Raw genomic sequence first — 18,018 nt, 5'->3', positions numbered from 1 at the left:
ATAGGCCAGATTCAACATGCCTCCTTGTGCTCACGCTTCTAATCCAAGAGCCACAGAGCATGCTGACCTGCTAAGATGCATTTCTTCAGGAAACAGTTGTGACTACAGAACATTTCTGACACCAACAACAGTTGTTCTGTGAACTAATTCAGGCAGGAGTGTACACAGAGCCAGTAACTAAAGTGACTGTTAAACACCGTGTGAGAAAATATGTTTCTCTTTCTCCCAAGTTGGGCTTTTTGGGGATGGAGGCTTAAAGGTGACATGTCTTTATTTTAACCTTGAATATGCTCACAGTTGTCAAACGAGGTCTACGGGTTACAAGAAAACAAAATCTGAACCTCTCACTGAGCTTACTCCTATTTCCTGATTTCTTTTCCACTTAGTTGTAGCCCTTTCCATGAAGCTAAAAACTATGCAGATAAAAATTTCGCTAGATTTAGGTTACTTATCATCACAGCTATCACCAATGAAGTTCATAAAGGATTCAAACAATGATGGACGTAAAAAGGGTAGATTTCTTCTGGAAACTCAAGAAACTGAGTGAATTCTTCACAGATAATGGGATCCATCTTAAAAAATTTATTATTTGTTGCTAGCCAGATGTCTATTGAAGCAAATATCAAAATGCCATTTTTGTTTTGTTTTGTTTGTTTGAGATGGAGTCTTGCTCTGTTGCCCAGGCTGGAATGCAGTGGTGCAATCTCAGCTCACCATAACCTCTGCCTCCCGGATTCAAGCAATTCTCCTGCCTCAGTCTCTGAGTAGCTAGAACTATAGGTGCACTCCAACATGCCAAAATGCCATTTTAAAATCTGGGTAAACGTTGGGTATCTCTTATCTGAAATGCTTGGGACCAGAAATGTTTCAGATTTTTTTTTTCCAGATTTTGGAATATTTGCATTATAACTACTGAGAATCCCTAATCCCAAAACCCAAAATGCTCAAATTTGAGCGTCATGTCAGTGCTCAAAAAGTACTGAATTTTGGAGCATTTCAGATGTCTAATTTTCAGATTAGGGATGTTCAACCTGTACACGTTTATATCTTCATTAGCAGTGAATCATTACCTAAATCTTTAGTAACAAAACAAACCAAACAAAACCAAGATGTTTAACCTAAGCCTGTGACCATCAAATTTTTTCAAAGTCTCTACAGACTCTCCAACTGTAAATACAAAAGATATCTGCTATATTCAGATCAAAGTAGAGAAAAATTATACACGGACAAGAGCCTGTTCCACATGCCATTTTACGCATCTTGAAAGACTATCTCCTTCCTGAGGTGGGGATGGGAGCAGGAGGGAGTCGGGTGTGGAGGGACCTTCCAGTGCCTTTCTTTTTTATCTGACTGAGCCCTCTCTCCCTATGTGCACAAGGTACCTCCTGGACACCTCCATCACACTACGGCCTGTTTACTACTGGAAGACAGTAAGCCTGCAGTAGCAAACCTCAGGACAAGCTTTGCTTCAAGCGGCTGCCAAGACAGCAGGGCCTGGCTCTTTAAAGTTGAGGACACAGGAACTTTCATCTGTTCATTTAAACACTCCTGGCCTAGAACCAAATTTTGAAAAGTATATGTTTACATTTCATTATTCATTTATTGATACTCACTGTGTCATTTCCCTCCAAGCTTTACGGTTCTCAAGAGTAGACTCTAGCTCCCCATAAAAACTGATGGAATAATTCATACAATAAGCATTTAATGGCAATAAAAAATCAGCAACCTGTTTAATACTAAAGAATGGCATTCTTTTCTTAAAATTACAGACACAGTAAGAATAGAAGATGAAACAAAATAGATTACTCACTGTGAATAATTAGCTACCTTTCTATACTTTTAAGTAGAGAATGCTGAGCTTGAATGAACTTAGACTGATAATTTATATAACATCAAATCTTAATAAGGTCACATATTCAGAGACTAATTTATTTTAATCTTCACTGATAATGAGGTAATAAATACCTTGCACTCACGCTGTATTTATCTCAGGCTGCTAAGATGATATAGGGGAAGAGGTAGGTGAAGTTCTGTATATGTGGTTAAAAGTAAATAAACAGAGAACAAAAGAATGCACATAATCTTTCTCATTTCATCTTTTCCTACCACTGTTCCTAAGTCTATAATTTATCTAAAATCTCTTACGAAGTTTTTAAATCCAGACTTTAAACGTTGCGCTCCAGAAATTTTCCAAAGTTATTAATTTTATTAATAGTAAATTCCTTTGATGAACCATTTTAGAGCATTAAAACAATTATGAAAGCATTTATCTTTTCAAAATAAAATTCAAGTTCAGGCAAAACCAGTGGGGCTAGATGATATTTCATATAGATGTACTGCATACTCAAAAAGAAAAGCAAAAATGTCTATAAACAGATGTTCAATTTTTCAAGGGGAGAAAGGTCCAGTCCTGATCTGGAACTTGAAAATACATGAACTAGGGAGTCAAACACAGTTTCTTGGAGAGTGATCAAAACAGTCGAGCCTGAATATTCAAACTTGCACATACCTTCATGAAAGCGTTTTCTACAAGCCAGACCATGTAGTGCTCTGCTGCTTAGAAGCTGGGCAGAGAAATGTTAACCAGGCACTGCCTCGGGGATTTGTCCTGGGAACAGCGCCATTTAACTTTCTTATTAATTACTTGGTGGAGGAAGGTGAGCTATAAGTAGAGAAGTTCCTGGTCACAGTTTACTAAAGATAAATCACCAGGAACTAAAGGGATCTGGAAGAAACTTTGGTTGGATATAGGTACATTCAGGGATCAATATTATGACAGCAACAAAGCTCACGGCACAACTCCAAGGCTATTTACAAAGGAGCCAAATGAATGGCATTCTTCTCATTTAAGACTGAAGTCACTAGAGATAGACGTTACTCAGCCTAAATAAAAAGGGAACCTAACAATGCCCCCATTTCTGGATAGTCCAATAGCAAGGCTGTGACATACAAGATACTGTAAGACACATGAGATAATCTGAGCACTACGAAACATTAAAGGAACAAAAAATAGAGCCATGATCTGAAATGTTTGCACAGTTCTGTTCTGAACACCAAATCTATGGTGAACCTATGGATAGTTTTTCCTTCTCTCTCCAAGCAGAAATTATCTGCCCTATTTAATTCCCATAACGCAATTTTTGGTTTGCCTCCTCAGTATTTTTCACATTGTGATTTGTACAAGAGATGCAGGCATAAATTCTTTGAGAGCTAGAACCCTGCCTTTGTACTCTGCACTTCTGCCAGAATAACAAATTCCCAATAAATAAATCGTTGTTAAAGGCAGTATAGTGTAGCAGTTAAGAATATGAGCTTCAAGGATTCAGACTGTCCAACTTTAAATCCTGGTTCTACTGCTAATTAACTTGGAGATCGTGGACAAGTTTCTTATCATTGTGCTTCTATTTTTCTAAAGTAAGCTGTAGGATTATTGGGAAAATTAAATGACGTTAATACTTTACTGGTCTTAGAACAGTACCTGGCATTATAGTTAAGTGTTTAATAAATGTTATTAGCATTCACAGTGGTCGTATATTAAAGAATAAATCACTTCATAAGTGACCGATATACAAGATAAAATTATCATAAAAATTAGAGGGGTTTTAATGCTAGATTTTCCTTAAATCAATCACAGAATTTCTCCCAAATTTAAGTCTTTCGCAATTAGATAAAATATCGGAGGTCCAGTTCAATTAAATTTCAGATAAATAACAAATACTTCTTTGGTATACTATTGTCCCAAACACTGTATGGTAGGAGAAATCGGGTAGGAGCAGCATCTGGTAGAATTAAGAAGTTTGATTTGTTGTTCTAAGAAAAAAATCTCTGAATTTTACAAGTTACTCCTTCTTCTTTGAAGAACTACTTTCCTTCTTTATGACCTTTAGGACGCCCTCCTTGCCACATATTTACTTTTTAACATCAACAATAGATTGGGCTGGGTGCAGTGGCTCATGACTGTAATCCCAGCACGTTGAGAGGCTGAGGTGGGTGGATCACATAAGGTCAGGGGTTCGAGACTAGCCTGGCCAGTGCGGTAAAACACTGTTTCTACTAGAAATATAAAAATTAGCCAGGCATGGTGGTGCACTCCTATAATCCCAGGAACTCAGAAGGCTAAGCCGGAGAACTGCTTGAACCTGGGAAGTAGAGGTTGCAGTGAGCTGAGATCATACCACTGCACTCCAGCCTGGTGACAGAGTGAGACTCCATCTCAAAAACAAAAACAAACCACAATAAATTGAAGTAAAAATGCTAATTTTAAACTAGATACAGGAATACACTCTTCCTATATTTTCTACTTGACTAAGTATACCTTGCCCATCTGCTGGCAGAACCTAAGCTCAGAGGAGCCCAGTTGGATGCTACCCCAGTTCTGATCAATCAAACCATTTAGCACTTCTTCGAAGGCTATATATAGGTCCTCTTTACACCCAGCTTGAACTAAACAGAACAAACAAATGTGTTCAAAAAAACAAATTGCTTTTGAATTCTTACAATGGTTTTAAAAAGGCAGTGGCAAAATTGCCCATGTCAACAGGGGGTTATTTGGATCAAATTAATACTGGAGGTGTAAACATGCTAAAGTGTTTCCAAGAAGGTATGGGTCCCTGGAAGACAGATTTGCGTATCTGCAAGTAGGTAAGTTTCTGCAGAGACCAGAACACCTTAGGCATGGGTATTAGTCCATTTACACGCTGCTGAAAAATATACACCTGAGACTGCATAATTTATAGAAAAAAAGATTTTTAATGGACTCACCATTCCACATGGCCAGGGACCCCATACAACCATGGTGAGGGCAAAAAGCACATCTTACATGGCAGCAGACGAGAGAATGAGAGCCAAGCAAAAGGGTTTTCCCCTTATAAAACCATCGGATTTCATGAGATGGACGCACTACCATGAGAACAGTTTGGGGGAAACCACCCCCATGATTCCATTATCTCCCACCGGGTCCCTCCCACAAACACATGAGAATTATGGGAGCCACAATTCAAGGTGAGATTTGGGTGGGGACACAGCCCAACCATACCAGCATGTATTTGATTGTATTTATGATATCTTATAAAGAGACAGCATACTATACATTCAATAAAAGTAGATCTGTATTTTTTGTTGTTGTTGTTTTGTTTGTTTGTTGTTGTTGTTGTTGTTGTTGTTGTTTAAAAGACAGTGTTTCACCATGTTGGTCAGGCTGGTCTTGAACTCCTGACCTCAGGTGATCCAGCCGCCTCAGCCTCCCCAAGTGCTGAGATTACAGGCGTGAGCCACCACGTCCAGCCAGCAGATCTGGTTTTATAGATAGATAACAAATTTATACTCTCAGCAGCCAGTAATCCAAGAAAACAAGCTCACAGAGAATGCCATCTTACCCCTCAATACAGATTTGAGGTTGAGCTTGGCTTGGCGGTGCAGGTCCTCAACGCAGGGGGGTCTTGTGGTGGGAAGAAACACATTCTCCTGCTGGTGCCATGGGGCAGTGTAGTGGACTGTCCATCGGCTCTCCTCATCTAGATTGGAAACCGCTATAGGAAACAAGATAATACATTCAGGTGTCAACTTAAGCTTCATTGGCTACAAATTTATTACATCATGATGTGTTTCCATGCCTAACACATCCACGGGTAAGGGCCAGCAAGGGAGAAATGGAGCAAATTCTAAATTAGATTTAATATTAGATTCCAGGGGTCTTGCTCCCAGTGTTTTATTTATAAAGCAAAAGCTCAAAATGTCCACCCTCCAAACAATGTTTTCACAGAATCACTAGCTCAGTTAACTGCTTCCCAGCATTTCAGATTCTCCCTTTACTCCACTGTTTGAAAACGATTGATAAAATTGATAGAGACCTCCAATTCCTACTTAACCCTCCTCCCACACACATAACAAATATCAGTTACTCAACTGTATAATGCCATTGCAACAGTAAATGTTAGACTGTCCTGACAGAAATGAATTTCCTACCAGGAGGTTTTTAACAAATGTTCCCCCTTCTACAGCACTAAAGAGCATCACTGTTACAAACTCAATTACATTTTTAAAAAACTAAGCATAGACATTCCATTTACATGTAAATGACATATTTAATAGATGTGGGGATCCATCTGTGTTACAAAATTTTCTCTGAATTTCTTGCTTTCATGAAACCCTTTTATATTAACTTTTTAAAAATTACAATACAATGGACTCTTCCCAACACAATCCAATTCAACTAAATTTTCCCAGCACAGAGGAACCAAAACATTAGAGGAGAAAATAATACGTAATCCTGAGACTTAGATAAATCTCTACAATAATATACCTTTAACTCCCCTGAGGCTTGGGACCCCTCTAGTTCATTTTTCCTGACAATACAAACTAAGCTGGGGCATCGGTGGAGCCCAAAAATGAGGCTGACAGCACCAACACAAATTCATCAACAATTTTTTAATACTTTCTATTTATCTGCCATGTAACCCAGGGATAGGAGAGACTGGAGAGGTGATGGAGAAAGTCTTTGTGTTGAGGGATCTGCTTGAGGTAGCAAGTCTAACCCACCCCTGTAAAGCCAGCAGATAACTGAACTGTGAGTCAGGAGCAAGTCTTCCTGATTCTGATCTACGCTATAGAGTTCACACTGGGTGTATCCATGTCCCCAACATAACACGTACCCGGAAAGTAGACCATAAAATGAATTTTCATAGTCATGTGAGAAAGCAGGCATAAACTATTAAATCCATCTGAGCGTATCTAAAGTTAACTAAACAGACTCTATAGCAGGTATTAGGGCTGCTCTAAAGAACAAATGAACCAATATATATAAAGTACTTAGCTCAAGAAATGACTCAGGTAAAACATGGTTCTGGCAGGAACAGTAAAAATTATTCTAACGAGGCCCCAAACATCAAACCATCATTGTCTCTTGTAAACCTAGGCCACAGGTTAGCTCTCATCTCACATACCGTCTTTTCTATAGCTACTAAATTTTACAATTTTATGAATATGAACAGGATAACTTATTTTCAAAAGGATCCCATCTTCTCCGTAAGTTGCTAAATGAGAAAATAAACATTAATAACTAGATGCCAAATTAAAAACAGAAGTGTCCACTGTGCTTTCTGTTTAGTGCTTGACAGAAGCGGTATGTAAATCACACCTGGTGTTTCACATGAACTCTTGTTGAGCAAATATTTTGCATAGTGCATATAACTATCAGTCTTAATAAGCAAAATCCACAAAGAACTGACTCAACCCTCATTTGTGTTTCAGAAGAATCTCGCACTGGGCCAGACTCACCATATGTCCCCCAAAGTGTAGCCAAAGTTCACCACGATGTTTTGTGCTGATGTCCATTTATTTTAAAGATTGAATTACCACACTTCAGAGTTAGAAACTATTGAAAATGTAAACTTTTCCTATTTGCCAATTACAAATCAAATCCAAGTAATGGCATTCGTATCTGCACCATCAATCGGCACAGCTACCAACTGGCTCCTGTGAAATCCCCACTGGCGTTCAGCCCCACTGCATAGCTACCAACTGGCTCCTGTGAAAGAGTCTCTTTCCCTGGAGTTCCTTACCCTCCCCAGGGCCACTTTTAATCCATCCATCCAAAGGCAGCCTTCCGCAAGAGCTGCGGAAAACCAGAGCTGCTCTTTGTAGCTTTCTCCAAAGCTCCTCTTCCCAATGCCCCTACCCATGCACATTTATCCAGTTTAAGTCATTGGTCCTAAAACTAAACTAAAATAAACCACCAACTATGTAAAAACAAAGCCAAAGTAGTCATAAAAATTATTATTTTCAAGAGAACGAAGAAGTACCTAGATAAGAAATGTAAATCAACGGTAAGTACACAACAAAGCCACACCACAAAAGCTCTGTACCTAACAACAATCACCAATCAGTCTAGACAGTTTGTGTTCAAGCTCTTAAATCCATAACAAAGAGTGCCAGGGAGTTTCAGAGGATTATCTCCACCAGAAATATGTGATACATTACACAGAGGCTCCCTTACCTCAGCTGCATATTTAGTCAAAGAATAAAAAAATCATACACTAGATATCAAGGGAAACATAAATTAAGTACAAGAATTCTTTCCCTTGTTCAAAGGATGTCTTTTGAAAAGCACAAAAGAAATGAATTCACTTAAAACCCCAATCATAAATAAATAAGACATACTAGGATCGCATAATACTGTCCTAGAGTCACAAAAGTCTGAGGTATTTAAACAACCTGGTATAGTGTAGAGTTTAACTCATGCCTATTATGCTGTTTCACACTCTAATTTCATCACACAAAAGAACAAAGTAGGACCTGAAACACACACGGACACATATATACACAGACACACAGGAACAAATACACATACAGGAACCTATGCACACAATAGGTAGTACAGGGAAAAAGAACTACTTACTTTTCTTCTTAAAAAGTTTAATGAAAGACTTAATCTTTGCATTAATGAAGACCACCATTTCCAGGGCGCCTACATAGAGCTTAGAAATGTAAATCACATTAAAAGCTCAGTCCGGTAGGCAGGTGGCAAGCTTCGTCCTTCTGCTCCAGATTCTAACTTTTCTTCCCTGTCTCATATCCTTAGACATCTGCCCAGGCCGATGTAACTTTGAGCTTGAGCTTATTGTCAGGCAGTTACAAACCATTAACAGTCCTTGAACCTGAAAAACTCCTACTGAAACCTAATCTTTAAGGCTGAGAGCAGCCAGTGACGTCGTGCATAGAAAGAGAAAGCCAATCACGGTTCTTATTTGCATGACAGCCACATCAGGCTTTCTGCCTCAGTGCCCATTCATTCAGTTTTCTCCCCAACAGATCTGAAGGTCCCCCTCTCTGAGTCCACAAAAATAGTGCAGATTTTCCTCTGTGGAAGTCAAGATGAAACAAATGCATTCCCCATTTCATTAGGCCACTATGAATATCCAGATCTCTTACAGGAACTGCCAAGTCTGAGAGCAATTCTAGTTAATTTAGGGTGTATGGGATTTGAACTGATTTACGGGGGAAAAAGCCAAATTATTGTTTCCCAACCACGCCCCAGGCTCTGCCTCCCATACCAAAGGAACTTGTACAAGCAGTAAAACTTCAGAATGGAATCTCTCCAAGGAGCTGCAAATGATGACTTGGTTGCATTTTTGTGCAAATTAGGATGCCCTGTCTTCTCACCCTTCTTTGCTAGTGATTGAGAATCAGTATTATATGTTCTAAAGCGTGATCTTATTTGCATCTAGCTGCCACAACAATCAAGAAAAAAAAATTAAAAACCACCAATAAAATACAACTTCCCCACTGCAAATGAGAAATTAGATAAAGTACCCTAATCACTCTAATGTTTACTTTAAATGCAGTTGTCACCTAAGCTCATGGTTTTCAGAATTTCCGTAATCGCCCTTCCCTCACAGAAGTCTCAAACAAACATTATCTGAGTTACTCTTTAACTTAAATATACCATCCGGAGTTCTGCTTTTTTGCCCATTTGCAATTAACCACAGAGAATTAGGGAAGCACAAGCAGAAACGGAGAAATCAGAAATAGGGCAAAAGAAGGCACTGGGAAAACATATTCCAGGGATAAAGGGATAGGAAAAAAGGGAGAACATAGATTAGGAAATACTACGAAAAGGGAAAAAGGAAAAGAACCTTCCTCACATCAGCCCAGTTCCACGTCATGGTCAAACACTTTCGAAACGATTTAGACAACCTCTTATTTCATAGCTTTGGGCCAGACTTATAACTCAATGGAAAAATGTAATAATCCACTAATTCAAAACATTTAGTTTATAACAAAGGCTCTTAGTCAAAGAATAAAATTTATATAAGGGGCTCTGTCTAGGGAAAGCTTTGAAGTGATTCCTTCTCAAGTCTTTTTATGCCCTTTATTTTTCAACAACAACAAAACAAAAAACAAATAGAAACGTTACTACTTATCACACATATTATCACAGATTTCCAACTTGTGTTCTTCCATTCTATATAGATTTATTTTGAAGTAATTAAATTGCCAGATGGCAAATGAGAAACAACTGAGCCTGTAAGTCAGATTATGTGGCTGCCTTAAATTAGCGGGCAAAGTTCCCCTTTGGAAAACAAATTAATCTGCAAGAGTGACCTCCCTTTGCTCATTGCATCAGACACAAGGAGAGTTGTGGGCAAAAACACTCATATGCACAATCCACAAGTGTTTGAGGTTAAGTGTTACCATGCAAATCTCCAGTTGAAAACAGAAATTGTTCTTCCGAGAAACCCTGATTATATTCAATCCTCCATAACCTGTAGCTTTCCATGTGCTCAACAATGGCATGTTAATACAGATTCACTAATCAAAAACATGAGTACTGAGCACTGATGCTAACTGCCACTCTTTCATTTAGTTGCAATACATCATTGGACAAAATAGGTGAGATCCCTGCCCTCATGGAGCTTAAGATATTTGACACTAAACTACAATTTTATGGTATATTAGAAGGAGACGAGTGCAATAGACAAAATAAAAAAATTGAGCAACATAAAAGAGGGTTTGAGGGTGGCCAGGCTGCAGGATTGTAGGAGTCAGGGTGGTCCTCCTGAAAAGGTGAGATTTGAGCAAAACCTTGAAGAAGGCAATGGCAATAAAATAAAACGTGGTAAAATGAATCTCACTGGCTCTCATTTTAAAGAGGGAGAGAGATTCTTCAGGCTGTGAGGCATATTTCCATCCACCAGGACTAAAGAAGTGCTCTTTCCTCTCAGAAAATGAACTGTAGCAAGAATCTGGCATGGAGTCATTTCCTTTCTCTCTCAATATTAAGCGTGATATCAAGTGGCTGCAGTTGTTCCTCTGTATCCATTCCAGGATGCCCCTTGGATACAAAAATCCTTGGATGTTCCAGTCCCTAACATAAAATAGTGTAGTATTTGCCTGCAACCTATGCACAACTTCCTGTACACTTTAAATCATCTCTAGATTACTTATAGTACCTAAGACAATGTAAATGCTATGTAAATAGTTGTTATACTGTATTGGTTTAAAAATATGTATATTTTATTGCTGCATTGTTACTTTTATTATGTTTTTTCCCCCAAATATTTTTGCTTTTTGGTTGCTTGAATCCACGGATGTGGAACCCACGGATATGGAGAGCCAACTGTACTTGGTTATATGCAAGGAAGTGGTAACCCTAGTGGGAGAATGCAGGCTTCCATCCCAGCATCCTAGGACGCCTCAGCCACTGTGCATTATTCCACACTGCCTCATAATACCATAAAATCCAGATCTTCGGGAAATAAACCAAATAAACTATCATATTTATTGCATTCTATATTAAGTTGTATTTTGGAAGCACTTATTAATTATAACATTTTCCCCAATCATACTGCCATCTCTTAGTTTGTATCTTTCATATAAGCATGAGCACAGGGAAATGTTTTCATCATATAATTTGCATGCCTTAATGCTGTGGTTGATGGAAGAGCCATATTCTTCCGGAAGTGTATTTTTTAATTGTTCAATTTATATGTGCAACAGAAAAGATATAAATCCATGGTACTTCGGATTCCAACTTCAGCCATATATGACAGTGGCCAAAGGAAAAAAAAAATTTTTTTTTGTAAAGATAGGATACTATGTTGCCCAGGCTGTTCTCAACTCCTGGCCTCAAGCAATCCTCCCACCTTAGCCTCCCAACATGTTTGGATTTAAGGCAAGGGCCATTGCACAGGGCTAAAAAAGAAAAAGAAACTTTCTAATGAACTAGACATGAAAAACTTGACACTAACGCATAATAGTGAAAAGCAGTCCCTCTCTGGAACCATCCTACCCAGGTTACCAGCAACTTGCTAGAGGAGTGACCCCTCCATACCTTGGTTAGCTCATCTGTAAAATGGGGTAACAACAGTGTTTATATCACCAGGTCATGATGAGAACTAAGTTATTACTGATAAAGTCCTTAGAACAGTACCTGCCATGTAAGCACATATAAGTGTATGTTAATCAATGAATAAAATCTCAAGAGACAGCTGCACAGCCTTGCGCTTGATAAAGGGCCATGCTTTCATGCAAGGGAATCAGTGCCACACACCCCACAGTTGTTTTCCTCCTTGTCTCTGACTTACGCTGCCAACTCCTCGAATAATTGCTCTGCACCCCCTGCTTCCAGTATTTATCCACATATTATCTTTTCCATTGCCTAAGATTTTATTTCAATTTTTAAAAAATTCTCAGTGGTCATGAGTGAATTTCTGACTCCTACTAATGGTCTTTTTTCTTTCTTCTCATCTTCCTAATGATCTTCTTAATCATATACTTCCCACCACTCAGCTCTTGAACTCCTCTTCCTTGATGCTGCAACTCACTAGTTCCTCTCCTACTAACCCCTCTCCGAATTCCAACCAACTCTAACCAAGCTTCAAAGACCTAGTCTTTAAGCTTCTGTCCTATGCTATTTACTTATTTCCCCTTAAACCTTGAATGATTTTGTTAGTATAGGGCAGAAGTCAGCAAATTATGATCCTTTGGCCAAATTCAACCATTAAATCATTTTTTTAGGTAAAAGAATAATAATATTTTATAACATGAAAAATACATGAAATTCAAATTTCAATGTCCAATAATAAAGTTGTCATGGAACAACACCACACCCATTTATTTAAATATTGTCTAAGGCTGCTCTTGGGTTGTAACAGCAGAGCTAAGCAGCTACGAGTAAGACTGTACGGCCCTCAAAACTAAAAATATTTACTATCTGGATCTTTAGAGAAAAAGACGGCTCACCCATGGGCTTAAGCTACTGCCTTTAAACAACGTGCTCAACCTCCATTTCTTTTTTTGTTGTTGTTGTTGTTTTTTGTTTTGTTTTTTTTTTGAGACGGAGTTTCGCTCTTGTTGCCCAGGCTGGAGTGCAATGGCGTGATCTCGGCTCACCGCAACCTCCGCCTCCTGGGCTCAGGCAATTCTCCTGCCTCAGCCTCCTAAGTAGCTGGGATTACAGGCACGCGCCACCACGCCCAGCTAGTTTTTTGTATTTTTTAGTAGAGACGGGGTTTCACCATGTTGACCAGAATGGTCTCGATCTCTCGACCTCGTGATCCACCCGCCTCGGCCTCCCAAAGTGCTGGGATTACAGGCTTGAGCCACCGCGCCCGGCCTCAACCTCCATTTCTATTATCTGTCATTTGTCTGCCCTCAGTTCCATTTGCTAACCTCTAGTCATATTTCACATTATCTCAAGTTCAACACAACTGAGACAATCTGCTTTTTCCCCCAAACTGTTTCTCAAGAATTATTTTTACTTCTATTAAGACTATTCTGCTTCCCCTCCCCGCCACCGCCCACCCCCACCATGAACTAGACAGGTAAATTTAATCCCCAGTTATTTAAAAACAAACAAACAAACAAACAAACTGAGGCTGGTCACAATGGCTCACACCTGTAATCAATCCCAGAGCTTTGGGAGGCTAAGGCGGGAGGAACGCTTGAGGCCAGGTGTTTAAGACCAGCCTAGGCAATACAGAGAGACCCTATCCCTAAAATCATTAAAAAGTTAACCAGATGTGGTGGTTCATGCCTGTAGTACTAGCTACTCAGGAAGCTGAGGCAGGAAGATTGCTTAAGCCCAGAAGTTTGAGGTTGCAGTGAGCTATGATCGCACCACTGCACTCCAGCCTGGGTGACAGAATGAGACCTTCTCTCTTAAAAGAAACACACACAGAGAGAGAGAACGTATTCGCTGCCTTGTGTTAGGTGTCCAGGTTACAAGTGAATCAAACATGGTCACAGTCCACAGGAAAAGACACACCCACACAGATAAAAACGATGACATAAAGATTAAGTCTAGGAGAGACAGATGACTGTGAAGTTCCTAGGAAAAATGATCACACACACCCACCTCATTTAAGGGACCACCTGCTGTTAGAGTACAGAGAAGAGACTCTTGCGTAAAGCACAGTCCTGGGACGTGGGGAGATATGCGGGCACTCTGGAGAAAGGTCACGGGACTGCCCTCTGCGGAAAGGTGGTGAGGAAGATGGAGAGAGGCAGGGCAGGCCTTGCAGGGTCTTGCTTGCCACCGTGGGTGAGTGGCAGGCGGTGGGCAAGGGGGTCCCAGAAAGAGGGTCGAAGGGAAAGCTGTAGGGCCAGTGTTGCATTTTAACTAAAACCCTGATGCCAAACGAAAATCGGTTTGAATAGGCTTGACCAGAATGGTGCCACAATGCACACAAAAGATGACGGGGTCAGAATTCACTCTCAGCTCAGAACAACTATCTTTCTCTAGAACAACTTGGTTTTATTAGCCTGAGTTTCATTGTCCGTAACATGTTTCAGGAACCCAATAAACCTAAAGTATAAAGTTCAAAAAATGAAAACCTGGCCGTTTAAATAAATGACTCTGTTACCACCCATGCTTTTATCTTTAGTACAACCTCATTATTTTTATGAAGGCCAAAGATTATATGTTTAAACCTAAAAGCTTCTTAAGGGCAGAGCTGTCTACAGCTTCTAGAACTCATAGACATAGCCTTGCCCATCCCCACCCCCATCCCTATTTACACAAATCCACAGGCCCTCCTCAGTGTATCAAATGCAGGTAGGGCACCAAAAGTCTTTATTTGAAATCCAAAACCTTTTTCACAAATACTGTTAAACAATATTGATTAAAAAGGATTATTTTCAGATTAAATTTCAATCTTTGAGTAATTTAAAATGAAATATACAATCAATAAAGAACATTATGTTCTTCCAAGCTGAAGAGGAGAAAGGAGAAAGAGACATCAGGCATAACAGAGTTCTGCTCACGGCTGCATATTAAATGATCATTTGAAGTGCTTTTCAAAGGAATTTAGCTCCTCAAACAGAAAATTTTTCAGGGCAACCGTATTTATAAATGGTACTTTTACTGACTCTTAATTCATTTTAGGGTATTTTTAAAAATCAAGTTTAACAACTAACATAGAAGACTGTATATGACTAAGGTAATTTAGATGTACTCATCTTTATGCATCGTTAAAATACTTCAAATACAGTTTTTAAATCCATAGACACACCCATTCATTCTTATGCTTTTCAGACTCATTGAAACACTGGAAAACATCACAGCACAAAGTACAACACAAGCCTTCTGGGTCAACAGAATAAAATATACAAACATAGTAGTAAAGGATTATAGACATTTCTACAAATTAACATCATCAACTACTTAATAAACATTCATAATGTTTTACCAATAGGTAAAGTTTAGGCCTATCCTGTTTATTAAGGAACAAAATCTCCCTATAATGTTAATTCTTTTTTTTTTTTTTTTTTTTTTTGAGATGGAGTCTTGCACTTTTGCCAGGCACCAGGCTGGAGAGCAGTGGCGCGATCTCGGCTCACTGCAACCTCCGTCTCCCGGGTTCAAGCAATTATCCTGCCTCAGTCTCCCGAGTAGCTGAGACTACAGGTGCGTGCCACCACACCCATCTAATTTTTGTATTTTTTAGTAGAGACAGGGTTTCACCATGTTGGCCAGGATGGTTTCCATCTCTTGACCTCGTGATCTGCCCACCTCAGCTTCCCAAAGTGCTGGGATTATAGGCGTGAGCCACCATGCCCGGCCAATGTTAACTCTTAAAGGTAAGAATTATGTTTCATGTTTTTATGAATACTTTCACATTGGGAGCAATTATGTACAGTCTGTAATTCTTGTCTATCCAAATAACATTTATGAATTATTATTCAAACAATTATTATTGAATTATCGAAGCTGCAAAGCAAATCAATAACATAGGCAGGTAAATTAATACAGTCAATAAATGTGTAAATAAAGCAGTAAAATTTAAAAACAGGGCTGCCAGACAAAATATATGATGTCCAGCCAGGCACAGTGGCTCAAGCCTGTAAATCCCAGCACTTTGGGAGGCTAAGGCAGGTGGATCATGAGGTCAGGAGTTCGAGACCAGCCTGGCCAAAATGGTGAAACTCTGTCTCTACTAAAAATACAAAAATTATCTGGGTGTAGTGGCACGCTCCTGTAGTCCCAGCTGCTCAGGAGGCTGAGGCAAAAGAATCACTTGAATCCAGGAGCCAGAGGTTGCAGTGAGCCAAGATTAACCCACTGCACTCCAGCCTGGGTGACAAAGCCAGTCTCCATCTCTTTTTTTAATTTTGATTTTTTTGAGATGGAGTCTCACTCTGTCACCAGGCTGGAGTGCAGTGGCACGATTTCAGCTCACTGCAACCTCTACCTCCCTGGTTCAAGCAATCCCCCTGCACCAGCCTCCCCAGTAGCTGGGATTACAGGCGCACGTCACCACACCTGGCTATTTTTCTTTGCAATTTTAGTAGAGACAGGGTTTCACCATGTTGGTCAGGCTGGTGTTAAACTCCTGATCTCGTGATCCACCCGCCTCAGCCCCACAAAGTGCTGGGATTACAGGCGTGAGCCACTGCACCCAGCCAAGACTCCATCTCTCAAAAAAAAAAAAAAATGCAAATAAAGTTGAATTTCAGATCGATTAAAAATATATAACTCATTGTTTATCTGACATTTAAATTTAACTGGGCATCTTGTATTTGCTTATTCTGGAAATCTTAAAGTACAACTTAAAAAAATTATCTAAGGTCATGGAATAGTAAGAATTTGATGGGAGTAGAAACATCAGTGGTTAGTAATAAAGATTTATTCATCAAGAGTTGACATTATTAAATGAATTTTAAAAAATCTACAGCAGCAGTCATCTGTTAATATAATTATAATTTTTAATAATAAAAATAGCTTTAAGTATTTGATATGGCAGATTTAAAAAACTACTTAAGATTAATCAAGACAAATTGGGTGGACTTATAAGTTCCTGCTGCAGGGCATTTATTTTGACTAGAAACAAACCAAAAGACGAATTGGTCAGTTGCGCCTTAAGAATCAATCTCTTGGGCCGGGCGCGGTGGCTCAAGCCTGGAATCCCAGCACTTTTGGAGGCCGAGAGGGGTGGATCACGAGGTCAAGAGATCGAGACCATCCCAGTCAACATAGTGAAACCCCGTCTCTACTACAAATACAAAAAATTAGCTGGGCATGGTGGCGCGTGCCTGTAATCCCAGCTACTCAGGAGGCTGAGGCAGGAGAATTGCCTGAACCCAGGAGGCGGAGGTTGCGGTGAGCCGAGATCGCGCCATTGCACTCCAGCCTGGGTAACGAGAGTGAAACTCCGTCTCAAAAAAAAAAAAAAAAAAAAAAGAATCAATCTCTTGTTTTTTTGCATCAGGCATTTTTCTTACAGATTACTACAGTTCATTTCAAAGTAGTCTAAATCTTAGGTATTTAAACTTTCTACCTTTCTTTGTCAGTTTTAACTTCTTACTGAAGAGCTGCCACATAAGAGGAATATCACAGCAAGCACACAGTGGAAGGACAAGTCAGGCATCTCCCTAATCCACCAAATATGAATGGTGGGCAACTGGTATTGTATGTCCACTGATGTGATGAAATACCAAGTATAAATATCACCAAGGTAAATCAAAGTTTTTTTTTGACAAGTTAAATTCTCCAGGTTACAGGAAATAAAAGAGGTAGAAGCAAAAGCAATCAGTCTTAAAATGGGACATTAGGCTGGTCTGGCCTGTCCAATAACTTATCAGTTATTAACACTACTACAATAATTAACACTACTACAACTACTACTACCACCACCACTAATAATAATAATGAGAATATGCCTAATTACAAGGGATTTAAAGAGCATCACAACATGATCCTGGATGGGATGCTAATTTTGGATAAGGTAGCTATAAAGCCTTTCACAGATAAGTGGAAAAAAAAATGGAACAGGCACTGGGTGTGATCTTACCCTATGCTCTCAATTTTTACAGCTGCATAATGAGGTACACAGACGTACATACATACACACATTTAAACGGTCATGCAGAGACACTGTCCATAGAATGAAAACATGAATCTGATAACAGATACTCATGAAGAGTTAACTGTTCCATGAATGCTAGTTCACAAAAGCACGCTAAAAATCACCAACATTCTAGAATTTCATTGGTACAATGATCTTTTCTTTCTTCTGTTTC

General features: G+C 39.3%; 1 protein-coding gene across 7 annotated transcripts in view; it reads right to left on the bottom strand.

Annotated features, from left to right (window-relative positions):
* Positions 1-18,018, bottom strand: part of NHSL1 (NHS like 1) — a 276,841-nt gene that overhangs the window by 67,157 nt on the left and 191,666 nt on the right. For 6 of the 7 annotated variants that reach the window (XM_010337559.3, XM_039467645.2, XM_074397388.1 and 3 more), the window contains one exon: positions 5,376-5,528. In XM_010337559.3, the coding sequence (XP_010335861.3) occupies positions 5,376-5,528 (153 nt within the window). Of the gene's footprint in view, positions 1-5,375; positions 5,529-8,395; positions 12,936-18,018 lie in introns of those variants that run through there. The other variant, XM_003926871.4, reaches the window with a different exon arrangement.

The sequence above is a fragment of the Saimiri boliviensis genome, chromosome 4, assembly GCF_048565385.1.
Source record: "Saimiri boliviensis isolate mSaiBol1 chromosome 4, mSaiBol1.pri, whole genome shotgun sequence".
In the NCBI taxonomy this organism is placed as follows: Eukaryota; Metazoa; Chordata; class Mammalia; order Primates; family Cebidae; genus Saimiri; species Saimiri boliviensis.
The sequence above is the reverse complement of the archived record's forward strand: the minus strand, read 5'-3'. Positions and strand labels throughout refer to the sequence as shown.